This window comes from Carlito syrichta, unplaced genomic scaffold, assembly GCF_000164805.1.
Source record: "Carlito syrichta isolate Samal-C Ts95f unplaced genomic scaffold, Tarsius_syrichta-2.0.1 Scaffold281088, whole genome shotgun sequence".
NCBI classification, from domain to species: Eukaryota; Metazoa; Chordata; class Mammalia; order Primates; family Tarsiidae; genus Carlito; species Carlito syrichta.
Genome location: NW_007225184.1, coordinates 258,666 through 270,960, shown reverse-complemented (window position 1 = coordinate 270,960; position 12,295 = coordinate 258,666). Strand labels below are relative to the sequence as shown.

Genomic DNA, 12,295 nt, shown 5'->3' with positions numbered 1-12,295 from the left:
TACAAGGCATTTGACCTCAACAACCTGAGAAGGTTAAGTAATAGTCCCAAAGTCACCTGGAGAATCAAGATGAGATTAACCCTGATTATAACCACAGCTCCAGGAGCAGAGCTCAGCAGCCCGCAAAGCTCTTTGAAGGCTTTACTTTCTTAGTTTTCCCACAAGAACCCTGTGACGTTTGCGATTGAGGAGGTACACTCAGAGAGTAGGCCAACGTGGCCACTCTCACTCCTCCAGCAAATGGGAGAGCTGGGACTTCAGTGGAGGTCATCCATGTCAAACCGAGGGCCTGTTTCTCTCTCCGTGGCCTTGGAGCTGAGAATCCTGCCTCTTGGCCAGGCCAGGCCTCACCCTAAACGCTTCCTCTTCAGATCAATGAGTACGGCGTAGGATGCTGCAGGGTCCAGAGGTGTGTCTGAGCTGGGCCTTTGGAGAGAAGGCAGCCCTTATAAAGGTTTCTCCTGTTTTCTGTCTCTAGCCCTGGAGCAGCTGCTGACAGAGCTGGAGGACTTCCTCAAGATTCTCGACCAGGAGAACCTGAGCAGCACAGCCGTGGTGAAGAAGAGCTGCCTGGCAGAGCTCCTCCGGCTTTACACCAAAAGCAGCAGTAAGTGTGGGCCCCATGCCATGAAGAGGTGCTCCCGGAAATGGAGAGATGGCTGTGTCAGTCAACACAGGCTGCCATAGTTAAGTACCACAGGCTGGGGGGCTTAAACACAGGCATTGATTGTCTCACACTTCTGGAGACTGGAAGTCCAAGAGCAAGGTATAGACAGGCTTGGTTTCTTCGGAGCTCTCTCTCCCTGGCTCACCAATGACTGCCTTCCCCCTGTGTCCTCACATGGTCTTCCCTTAGTATGTGTGTGTGTCCTAATCTTCTCTTTTTATAAGGACACTGGTCATATTGGATTAGGGGACCACTGTAATGACCTCATTTTAACTTAATTACCTCCTTAAAGACCCTATCTCCAAATACAGTCATATTCTGAGATACTGGAGGCTAGGGTTTAACATATGGATTTGTGGGGGGCACAATTCAACCCATAAGAATGGTACAGGGGTGACCTGACTTGAGTAGGAGTTCCGGAAATCTCTGAATACTCGAAAAAGCAGCGCATGAATGAGGTTTTAAATGAAGAATTTTCAAAGCACTCTTCCTTGGTTAAAAGTAGAGAAGGGATAATAAACTATTATAATAATGCTAAGGCTTAACTGAGCACTTTTCATGTGTACATGCATTAACTTGTTCCATCTTCAAGACACTTCTATGAGGTTGGTGCTGTTGTCATAGAGGGGGAAACTGAGACCCAGTATTCTACAGCCAAAGGGAAAATAGGAAAACATAGTTTTAAGACTTTGTAAATCACAGAACCCCGAGTTCACAATTTTTCTTATTTTTATTGAGGTAGAGTTTATATTCCATAAAGTGCACATATCTTAAGTATTTAATTCAGTAAGTTTCGATAATTTATACACCTGTGACCCCAGCATCCAAAACAGGACATAGAACATTTCCATCATCCAGAAAGTTCTGTCTTGCACCTTCTCAGTTAATTTCCCTTTTCATTCCCACCACAGGCAATCATTGTTCTGATTTCTCCTACTATAGATTAGTTGCTGTCTGTCCTGAAGCTTTGTACAAATGGAACCATATGACTTGTGCTGTATCTCTGACTTCTTTCGCTCAGGAGATTCATCCATGCTCTTGGGCGTGACGGTATTTGTTCCTTTTATTGCTGGGTAGTATCCTATTCCATGAGTATCCCACAATCTGTGTGTCCTGTCACTTGATGGACATTTGGGTTGTTCACAGATTTGGAGTACTATGAATGAGGCTGCTGTGAACATTTTTATAGACATAAGGTTTCTAGTACTTTCAGATTTTTTTATAGAAAGAAAACCTTGTGAAGTTATAACAGTTGAATCGATTTTTATATGAGGTGTTTGAAAATTGCAAGTGCTGTTTCGGGACGGTAAGGGACCGAATGAGGAGGTCTTCCTATCCATCTGCCTCTTGGCAGGAGCAGCCCAAGTCAGTGCCAGGGAAGGGAAGGTTCCACCTGCTCCAGCCATCACAGTCCGGAAATGCTCCCTTGCATCCAACCTGAGTCTGCCAGGCTACATTTCAATGCCTTTCTCCTCCTTTGTTCCCCTTGGAACTAGTTTCTGTTCTTTGAGTAACTGAGCGGTCATAAAGTTGAGGCATGTTGCTATATGCCCATCTGCCTTCTCTGCTATGGGCTCCCTCAGCCTCTCATCAGAGGTGTTTTCTAAGCCCCTTGGTTGCCTTTGCAGCTCCCCAGGCCACGCCACAGTTCCCAGACTCCTTGAAGCTTTGTAGGGAGCGTCTGCCGCTTGCCTTTTGATTGCTGGTCACAGCATATCAAAGAAGCCTTCTGTGGGAATAGTGAATGGGAAATTCACATTACAAAGCTAGAAAGTTTGAGAGGGATGATTCACTCCATGGAAGGATTCCTCAGTAGCATCCTTTAAAAACTCTTCCTAGGCCCGTGCGGTGGCTCACGTTGTAATTCCAGCATTTGGGGAGGCTGAAGTGGGAGAATTTCTTGTGCCTAGGAGTTTGAGACCAGCTTGGGCAACATAGCCAGACTCTGTCTCTGTAGAAAAATTAAAAAAAAAATTAACCGGGCGTGGTGGCACACACCTGTAGTCCCAGTTACTCAGGAAGTTGAGGCGGGGGGATTGCTAGAGTCTAGGAGGTTAAGACTTCAGTGAGCTATGATAGCACCACTGCACTCCAGCCTGGGTGACAGAAAAAAAAAAAGCACACTCCCCAAACCTCTGAGATGAGCCCCAACTTGAGATCATTGGGAACTGGAAAGTATCTCTCTGTGATAGGTCGAACCCATGGGTGCTGGTGCTAACCGCTCTGACAGAGCATCCTGTATCAGGTCCCCTTTTCGGTTTAGTAAACCCTGTAGCTTCCTATAGGGTGACCTTTCTTCTGCCCTTCATCTGCTCTTTTAAAGCCAGGCCTTCCCCACCCTTGGACTCTGCAACCTGTGGGTGGTAGGAGGCTGCTGAGAACTGGTCAAGTGCATCACCTCCAGAGTGCCACCAAGGTTGCTGATAAACATGTACAGCCCCACTGAGGCCTGCGGCAGCCACTTGCCTTCTCCACATGGGCTGAGCTATGGGGTAGTACTCCCACACATTTTGGGCAGAGTGTGTGTGTGTGTGTGTGTGTGTGTGTGTGTATTTACACTTTTCAAATGGAAACTTGTCTATTCCACTTCAGATTTCATACTTGCTCATTGAGTTTTCTGATCTTTGAGGTTTTTCTTTTTTTCTTTTTTTTAGCATCACATGACTTTTCTGCCCTTTTTTTGTTTTCTGTCTAGATGTGGGGGTTCAAGGCCCAGGCTGAGGTCTGTTTACTGGGGCTTGGCTGCCTGAGGTCTGCTCATGTCTTCACCAGCAAGGGCCCTGTCCCCACCTACCCCATCTGCACCTCCATGCCTCCACCCTCAGTGGCTGCCCCTCTGGGTGAAAGCACTTCAAATACTCTATTTATCCAAGTATAAGAGGTTTCTATCCATCCTCCTCAACCCGGCTCCAGTTCTCTGCAGAAAGGGCAGCTCCCCAGGAATTGCACACTTTCTCTGAGCACTCTAAACTCTCCTTTCCAACAACACCTGCAGCCATCATCATTTCCCACCACTGTGTAACTGTTCAATTCCTGGTTCTCAGGCCTGTCTCCCCCACCAAACTGTTGGGTTCACAAAGGCAGAGACAATGTCTGGTTTGTTCTCTGCTGTGTCCCCATCAACTAACACAGTGCTAGTGCTCAATGCATTTCTGAAAATGAATGAGTGAATGATAGAAAGTTCTGCAGCCCAAGTCTGCTGCCTCCTAGTTGGTTTACTGGGCTTTTCCCACAATTGCAGAAGGTCTTGGGAGTCTCTCACTTACCAATCTGGATAGTCCTGGATTAGCAACCCCCTGTGAATCAAAACCAAGTCAACCCGGGTCTGCAGAGTGCCCAAGGCAGACCAGTGCAGCCTCATGAGGTACCTAGTGTAAGTTTTCTCTGTAATTTACAAATTGCTATCATGAGGGAATGTACCTGCTTAGAACCTAACAGTGGAAACAATAACATCTAGCATTTGTTTTTGTGTAGGAGTGTGAACTTAGTCAATGATATGAAAAAAATAAAAGAACATCAAAAGACTGAGTGCTATTTATGTTCCTCCAGTTCCTTTTCTGATCCTTATCAATGTCATCTGAATATTTGTGTGTAGTTGCGGTTTGCCTCTATGTTTTTGCTATACATTATTTTTACATTTAGAATTGCTGCAAGCAAACATTTCCACGTGTTAGAAGTTCATATACTTTTTCTTTTCTTCTTTTTTTTCTTTTCTGTTCTGAAACTTGACCTTTTAATTTAACTCTAAGTCTTGGATAGCTTTGTAAGTAACAGACATAGAACTATCTTGCTGCTTTTTCACAGTTGGGTTGTGTCTACTGGTGATAAACCCTAATGTTTAACCAGTCCCCTATTGGTGTACATTTAAGCGGTATTCTTTTAAACAAACAAACTTATATAGTAGTTCAGTGAACATCCACAACTAAAATTTTGTTTATATGCTGGAGTTTATCTGTAGGATAAATTTCTGGCAATGGAAATACTGGATCAAGGAATATGAACACAAAAATTAAATTCTCCTCCAAAATGGTTCTGTCAATTTACACACTCTTCAGTTATCCATTTATGGTTTATTTTGCCATTTTTCTGTTGTTGAGCCTCTAAGTCATTTTCCATGTTTTAGGCTGTTATTTTTAATCTTTGTTAGTTACAAGATTACCCTGTCTTTTCAGATCTTCTAATTTTTGAGCTTTATACTCTTGGAAACAAGAGTTAGGTAGAAACAGGCAGTATTTCGTCATATCGTTTTCCATGCTATGCAGACAAGAAATCTGAGGCCCCAGGGTAAGGTGTTTTGCCTAGCCTTATGCTACTAATGGCAGAGCTTGGCTGACACCCTGTCCCCTCCTCCCCCTGAAAGGCACTTTCCCTCTGTGCCCTGCTCTGGAGAAGGGACTGACAAACCCCTGTGGCTCTCAGTTGGCGGAAGTGGTTAATTCCATTTGTACCTCATGGTTCCCTCCCCTAAACTGCTGCAATCCTTGTTTTAAGGATGTTGTCACTGACTGGCCCTGGCAGGGCTGAGGTGACTGTCCCAGGGGCTGATAGGTTTGGAGGCACATCCAGCACCCTGGATTCCTCCTGGTTCTCAGGGCCCTGCTGTGTCAGGCCTGTTGGCTGGAATCTGGGCGGTCTGTGTACATGGAACAGGCCGATGCGGAACTGCGTCCTCCGCCAAGGGTTTGAATTGGGTCTCTTGGCTCACTAACACGGTCTCCAACCACTGGAATTTATCAGCCACAAGTTTCTAGGAAATGCAAATTAAGGGCTACAGAAGAAATTCAAGCGAATTTTGAGGAAGAGAAACACTAGGATGAGTTCTGAAGAAAGATTCCTTGGGGGATTCGAAACTGAGCGAGAGTTAGGAGACTAGCTTTTCTCTGCCCAGCTCGGCGCTGGAAAGGAGACTTAACTTGCACAGAAGCGATTTTAAAGGAAGCCACGGATTTGTGCCTCCAAGGGTACAATCTACAGATGGAGCAGGTAGCTGGTGGCTCTCCAGTTCTGATCCCCAGCACACTTGCCCCTTTAGACTCAGAGCATGTGTGATTTGGCTGTTTCCACCTTCCCCCACACCACCACCACAAAGGACATCCCACCTGGAGGCCTGGGAGCTAAATCTCCAGGGCCCCAGATAGATAAAGACAGTCCACTGACCTAGACAGAACTCTGATGAACTTGTTCAAGTAATTCAGACTAGGGCGGAAAGAACAGGAAATATTTAAACTCAGAGACATCGCTACTTGGTGGCATGTGAGACAGATCTTTGAGGTTCTTTTAACTTAAGATTTTTATTTCTTAAGCTATCCTTCCTGAAGCTACCCCCTGCCTACACACACATTCCCACTCCAGGCTAGAAAACTAGCAGTCAGCAACTTGTCATTTCTTTTTTGGGAAATCTGTCAACTGTGTCTATGATGGACTCCTTCAATCAATTCAAACTGTTGTGTGCCTTTACTGGAACCCAAACAGATGAAAAGTTCTCTCAGGAGACAGGGTTTCCCTCTGGAGACCTTTTCTTTTCGGGAAGGCTCGTGAAGCCCATGTCTTCCTTCTTCCTCCTCAGGTGCTGATGAGGAGTACATTTACATGAACAAAGTGACTGTCAACAAGCAACAAAATGCAGAACCTCAAGACAAAGGTATGGGACTGAGACCACCAATGGGGTAGCCGGCTCCCGAAGGGGGAGGGTACAAGACTCCTTTCTGTCCTGGCCCTCCTTCCTCCCAGCCAGCACATAGACCCACAGGAGTTATTTTTGGAAGCCACATTTTGTTTGGTGGTATTTTGGGTTGATGTATTTTGGGATGTTTCAGTAGGCCACCCCCTCCTTGCCCGTTGAATGAGGAATCTGGCCCTAAAACTTCTTGGCTGTTCCCAGCATCATCCCAGGAACAGGAAGTCATAATTCAGATGTTCGAAGAAAGCAGCTGTGTGGTGCTGATCCCACGGTTCTGCTTTATTCTTTTGATAGAAGTCTGTTTTGGGGAAGAGGCGAGAGAGATGACGGTGTCAGCAACTGCCTTAATAGTCAGAGACGATGTTCAGAGGTGCTCTGAGCAGAATGTTTGTCCCTTCCATTGGAGGACACGCGTTGTTTTCCAAGGTGCACCGCTCTTCTGCTGTGTTCTGCTCTCTGCTTTTTCTTAAAACCTCAGGAGTGGGTCTGGCAGGACCTGGGGAGTTCCAGAGGTTTGCAGAGCTGTCCAGTTGCAGAGGGTGAGGAGCTAAGAAGCTCCACCTCCCAAGCCTGTGGTTCAAATGCAAAGGCTTAGAGAGGGATGGGAACACTGCTGCAAGGCACTCATTCCTGTTAGAGCCCTGCCTTGAGACATCAGCCACCAAAGCCCTGAGTCAGACCTGCCTGATCTGTCTGTCCCAGGGCTGGCTGCAATGGTCAGGCCCTGAAGAGATCTTTGGTTTCTTTCCTTAAAAATACACAGAGGAAGGCTGGGCACAGTGGCTCAAGCTTGTAATTCCAGCACTTCGGGAGGCCAAGGTGAGAGGATTGCCTGAGCTCAGGGGTTCAAGACCAGTCTGGGAAACTTGGCAAGACCTCATCTCTACAATAAATCAAAAAATTAGCCAGATGTGTTGACACACGTGTGTAGTTTCAGCTACTCGGAAGACTGAAGCAGAAGGATCACCTGAGTCCAGCGGGTTGAGGCTGTGGTGGCCATAAGCATGCCACTGTACTCCAGCCTGGGCTATAGAGTGAGACTCCAACTCAAAAAAAGAGAAAAAAAGGTGTACAGAGGGTGGGTGGCCTAACTTCCTCAGTGTAACTTTGCCAACTCCTGCCTCACCACCATGGCCGGTACTCGGCAAAACTCATCCAGATTAGATCCGCCACTCTGCCCAGGGTCATCACCTTCCGGGTAAACTGTGGGAGGAGAGAGCCATAATCACAGGGTCGGGACTCAGAGTTGCTCAATATAGTGACCACCAGGCAGCTCCTCTCCTCGCCAAAGCTCTGCGGCTAGACCATTTTGGCCATGGAGCGGGTGGGTGACGGAGCAGGTGCAGAGCCTGCCAGAAACCCCAAGCCTGTGGCTGGGGCCCTACTGTACCCTATTCTTGGAGGAAAAACAACTTCACCTCCAGGGGCCTCCTGCCTGGGTAATTAACACCTCTTAAATAGAACCAAGGGTGCATGTGACCAGCCATTTCTCAGTAAGGAGACCTTGCTGTGAAGTTGGGCACCCCTCACCAAAGGTATCTTCTCTTGCTGCCTGCAGTGCCTGAGGAACAGGGCCCATTGCCCAATGGGGAGCCTGGCCAGCACTCCTCAGCCCCTCAGAAGAGCCTTCCAGACCTCCCACCGCCCAAGATGGTAAGTGCCAGTCCAGGACCCCTGATTTCCCTGACATGGGCCCCTTGAACTTCCAGTTGTCCTCACAGATCTGGCATTTTCTGTGTGCAAGGCCTGGGAGAGACAGAGCAAAATAAGCCTGCCCACAGGTGATTTGTTCAGGACCGTGATACTCCTGGATGCTGGAGGTGATCCTGGGGAGATTTGATTCAGTCACCACATGCCTTTCACTACCTAGTCTCTTTCCCCAGCACCATGTGAGCAAGGCCATGAACAGCTCTGGTCACCAGCCCAGGCCACAGTGACTTTTAAAAAATTTGTAAGAGCTGAGCACCGTGGTGTGCACCTTTAGTCCCTGGAGGTTGAGCAGGAGGATCCCTTGAGCCCAGGAGTTCAAGACTGTAGTGCACTCTGATGGTGCCTGTGAACAACCACTGCACTCCCACCTGGGCAACATAGTAAGACCCCATCTCTAAAAAATAATAACTATAAGTAAATAAATAAATAAATAAATGATAATAATCCCCCTAGATTGTTCTACAGTAAAAATGAATAAGTAAATAAAACTACAATAAAAATTTGAAAATCATAACAAAATACTTGAAACCCACCAATGGCTCTAATTAAACTAGAAAAAAAATCCCTGTTCCTTAACATGGGCCTGGAGACTATGGTCTGGCCCAGCTATACATCCAGCCTCATCACACAGGCTCTCCACTGGCCTCTCTTTGACTCCTGGATTGTGCCACTGCAATCTGTCCTGCCTCAGGGACTTTACATGTCCTGGGTCCCTGCTGCCTCCTCATCTCTCTGAAGTTCTTTTTTTTGAGTTGGAGTTTCACTCCATCGCCCAGACTGGAGTGCAGTGGCCGCTCCTGGCCACCGCAGCCTCGACCCACTGGGCTCCGGTGATTCTTCCACCTCAGCCTTCCGAGTAGCCGGAATCACAGGCACGCACTACCACGCCCGGCTGATTTTTGATTTATTGTAGAGATGAGGTCTCGCCAAGTTGCCCAGGCGGGTCTCGAACCCGCGGGCTCAGGCAATCCACTCACCTCAGCCTCCCAAAAGCGCGGGATTACAGGCTGAGCCACTGAGCCCTGCTTCTCTGAAGTTCTTAAGCGGACTTCCCCTGACCTGGCTCAGTGAAACATCCCACCCCTGCCCCTGCCCTGGTTGTTATCTGACCACCAACCAACTCCCAACTCTGTGGCACTTGTCACTTGTTTATTCTTTGTCTCTTCTCCCAGTATCAGCTCCCTGGGACAGGGACCGTGTCTCTTGTTTAGTACTTCATTGTCCAGGGTATGCACAAGGTACACCATACACAAATATCCATTTATTTGGATGGATGCAACTACAGAATCATACAGACCTGGGTTCAGATCCCAGCTCTGCCATGTACTAGCTGTTGACCTTGAGAAGTCATTCAAAGTCTCCAGCCCTTTGTTTTCTGATATCTACGTGGAAGAAATGCTCACATCTGTCTCATCAGATGGTCTTGTTCAATGGGCTAAGGCTGTAAGTCCCTCAGCACTGTCTGGTATATTATGCTACTATTCAGTGAGGTGAGTAGTAGTATTTATATTGTAAGAGTGAGAAAATCTAATGTTTTCACATTGTTCCAAGTGGCATAGTCAGATTTGAACCCAAGGCCTTTCCTCTGTAGGGCATGATTGGGGAACTATCCTAGGGAAGGGATGGGGCCCCAGCTGGGAAGGATTTACATGGTAGCATGGGACCTGGGGCCAGCAGGAAGCTGGCTCCATGGAAACTGAGCTCCCACTGAGTGACCCATCACCTGATATCACTGAAGGGGGACTGACCCCAAATGTCTCTGGACCAACCCCTTCATTCATGCTTTCCTGAGGGCAGCCACAGCTGGGACTGCTGACTCTTACCTCATGGGATGGGAGGGACAGTTCTGGAGTGCCAGGTACAGCGTCCCATTGCATGAGGTCCTTTGAAGCCAGGTGACAGCTGGCGGGGGTGCTTTACCTCGAGCTGGATAAGACTTAATGTCATGGCTGATCCCGAGTCCCTTGTAATGTTGACAATGCCAGTAACTGCCATACCCTGAGCTTCTACCCACGTCATGCCCACAAACACAATCCTTCCACCATCCTTCACAGGAGGGTTAATTTATACACACACACACACACACACACACACACACATTTTTGAGTCAGAGTCTTACTCTGGTCACCAAGGCTGGAGTGCAGTTGCACGATCACAGCTACCACCTTCTGTCTCAGACTTCCAAGCAACTGGAACCACAGACACGTGCCACCACGCCCTGCTAATTTTTTTTTTTATTTATTGTAAAGACGAGGTCTCACCAAGTTGCCCAAGCTGTTCTCAAATCCCTGGGCTCAGGTAATCCTCTCACCTTCACCTCCCAAACTGATGGGATTATAGCTGTGAGCCACCATACCCGGCCAAAGGTAGGTATTTTTTTCACTGTTTTTTCATGTGAAGTATGGGACTCAGCGTTAAAACCACCATCCAAGGTCCCACAGCTGGGAGACACAAAGCCAGAATTTGACTACAGGTCTGTTGGGTCCCAGGCCTGCTGCTGCCTCCCTGATGAATGTGTATCCAAGTGCCTAAGCTGTGTTCCCTCTAGTGCCAGGCTTTCTGTACTCTCAGCCCTGGTACTTCGAGGGTGGCGGCGAGGGTGTGAGTGGGGGAGGCACAGCCCCTCTGCTGTGTCTCATCCACTTTGCTGGTAGCTTTAACCAGAGGTTTTCTGTTGTGTCCCAGGCACTGCTTGCTGGTGGTAGGTGCAGAAAGGTGGCTGTTCTGAGCCCAGGCTAGGACCTTCCTATCCTGAATCCAGGCGCCTTCAGCTTTTTCATAGTGGAAGGGCCACCCTCTGGCATGCCAGGGACAGCTGCTTGGGGGTCAACACCTGGTGGGTAGGGGCGTTCAACAGGCAGAGTCTCACCAGTACCAAGTGCTGATTGTTCTAGAAATTTGTGTTTTACAAACAGTGTGGACAGAGGCTCAGAGTCTGGGACCCGGTTATAGCTATAAACGGATTGAGTCACAGTGAGTCCCTGCAGCCTGGGATCCCAGTATTGGTTTTCACTGCACCTTTGCCAGTCTCCTGTACCTTCCCACAAAAGGCCTCTGAGCCCAGGGGAGGGGGGTTAAAAGACCCCTCTAGCACAGATTTCCTCGGTTGTCACCTGTGACTGGGGCTTGTAATCATGTTTGAGAGAAACCTGGCGTGGGAGTTGAGGAAACTCTCACCGCTCAGGAAAAGCACAATCCTGGGGTGGCTTTTCAGCCATGTGGTAATTGTTTCTGTGGATGACCTCCAGGACCTGGAGAGACTTCCAGCAAAGACAGCTGCCTTTACAGTAAGAGCCAGCTCCCTCCCTCGACCCAGCTCCCTCCTTGTGGAGCCTCTGTTGCAAAGGACAAGGGAGGAGTGTGGACTGTGAGTCCCCTGGCTAGGTCCTTCCTAGTGCTGTACTGGGCACCCCCTCTACCCCAGGGGGTTCCAAATGGTGGTGTTCACTGGGGATTCTTCCCCTGTCTGCCCACACAGGTGAGCACACGTCTTTGCCCCCTCAGGCCTCTTCTCAGGTCAAGTCAGGCTGCAGTGGCCATGAGTCTTAGATCACAGCCCCCAGAGAGGCAGCATCAGGGTGGAGCTGAAAAAGGCCTGAAGGAGGAGGCGGCAGCAGTTTCCCAGGGAGGGAGTGTGGCAACTTGAACTCAGCCAAACCTGGGGTGACTTGTAGCCTCTCTTCTTCAGGCAGAGGAAAGCCATCCCCTTCCTACCCTGAACTTCTGGGTGCCCAAGAGGCTCACCCACCAGAATGCTGGGCCCTACACCACTGCCTGGTCCAGGGCTTATGCTGTGGCAGAAGCTGAATGTCTGCCTGGGGTCCTCAGTGCCTGTGGCTGGGCCAGGATTGTGCCTGTGGCTGGGCCAGGATTGTACCTGTGTCATAGGCTCAGGATATTTTTTGGCCTCATGCCTGGGTTTTCTCTACAGTGGCTTGGGTCCTCACTCCAACCCCACAGGCTCAGTGGCGAGCAGGCCAGTCCAGCAACAGAAAGGGCAGCCAAGGTTTGGAGTGCCTTGTGGGTGTGGACTGTGACTCGGGCGCTGTGGCCTTTCCAGACCACTATCTGCACAGCCAGGTGCTGTGGTCCCTGCAAGAAGAACAGATGTTTGCTGGCCACTGTTTAGGCCCTGGCCAGCACAGCCATCTCCACACCATCTCCCCTTTGAGGCTGGCACTGGTCTTCAGTGAGCTGCTCTGTTGTCATAACTCTCCAAAAGCACATCACCATAGTCA

The 12,295-nt window shown here is 48.7% G+C and overlaps 1 protein-coding gene across 1 annotated transcript in view; it reads left to right on the top strand.

Moving 5' to 3' along the window:
- Positions 1–471: 471 nt before the first annotated feature.
- AFAP1L2 (actin filament associated protein 1 like 2) overlaps positions 472–12,295 on the top strand; it is a 42,792-nt gene continuing 30,968 nt past the window's right edge. Inside the window, exons 1-3 of the mRNA XM_021709767.1 lie at positions 472–607; positions 6,234–6,308; positions 7,906–8,000. Of these exons, the coding sequence (XP_021565442.1) occupies positions 6,257–6,308; positions 7,906–8,000 (147 nt within the window). The 5' untranslated portion in view covers positions 472–607; positions 6,234–6,256. The remainder of the gene's footprint in view (positions 608–6,233; positions 6,309–7,905; positions 8,001–12,295) is intronic.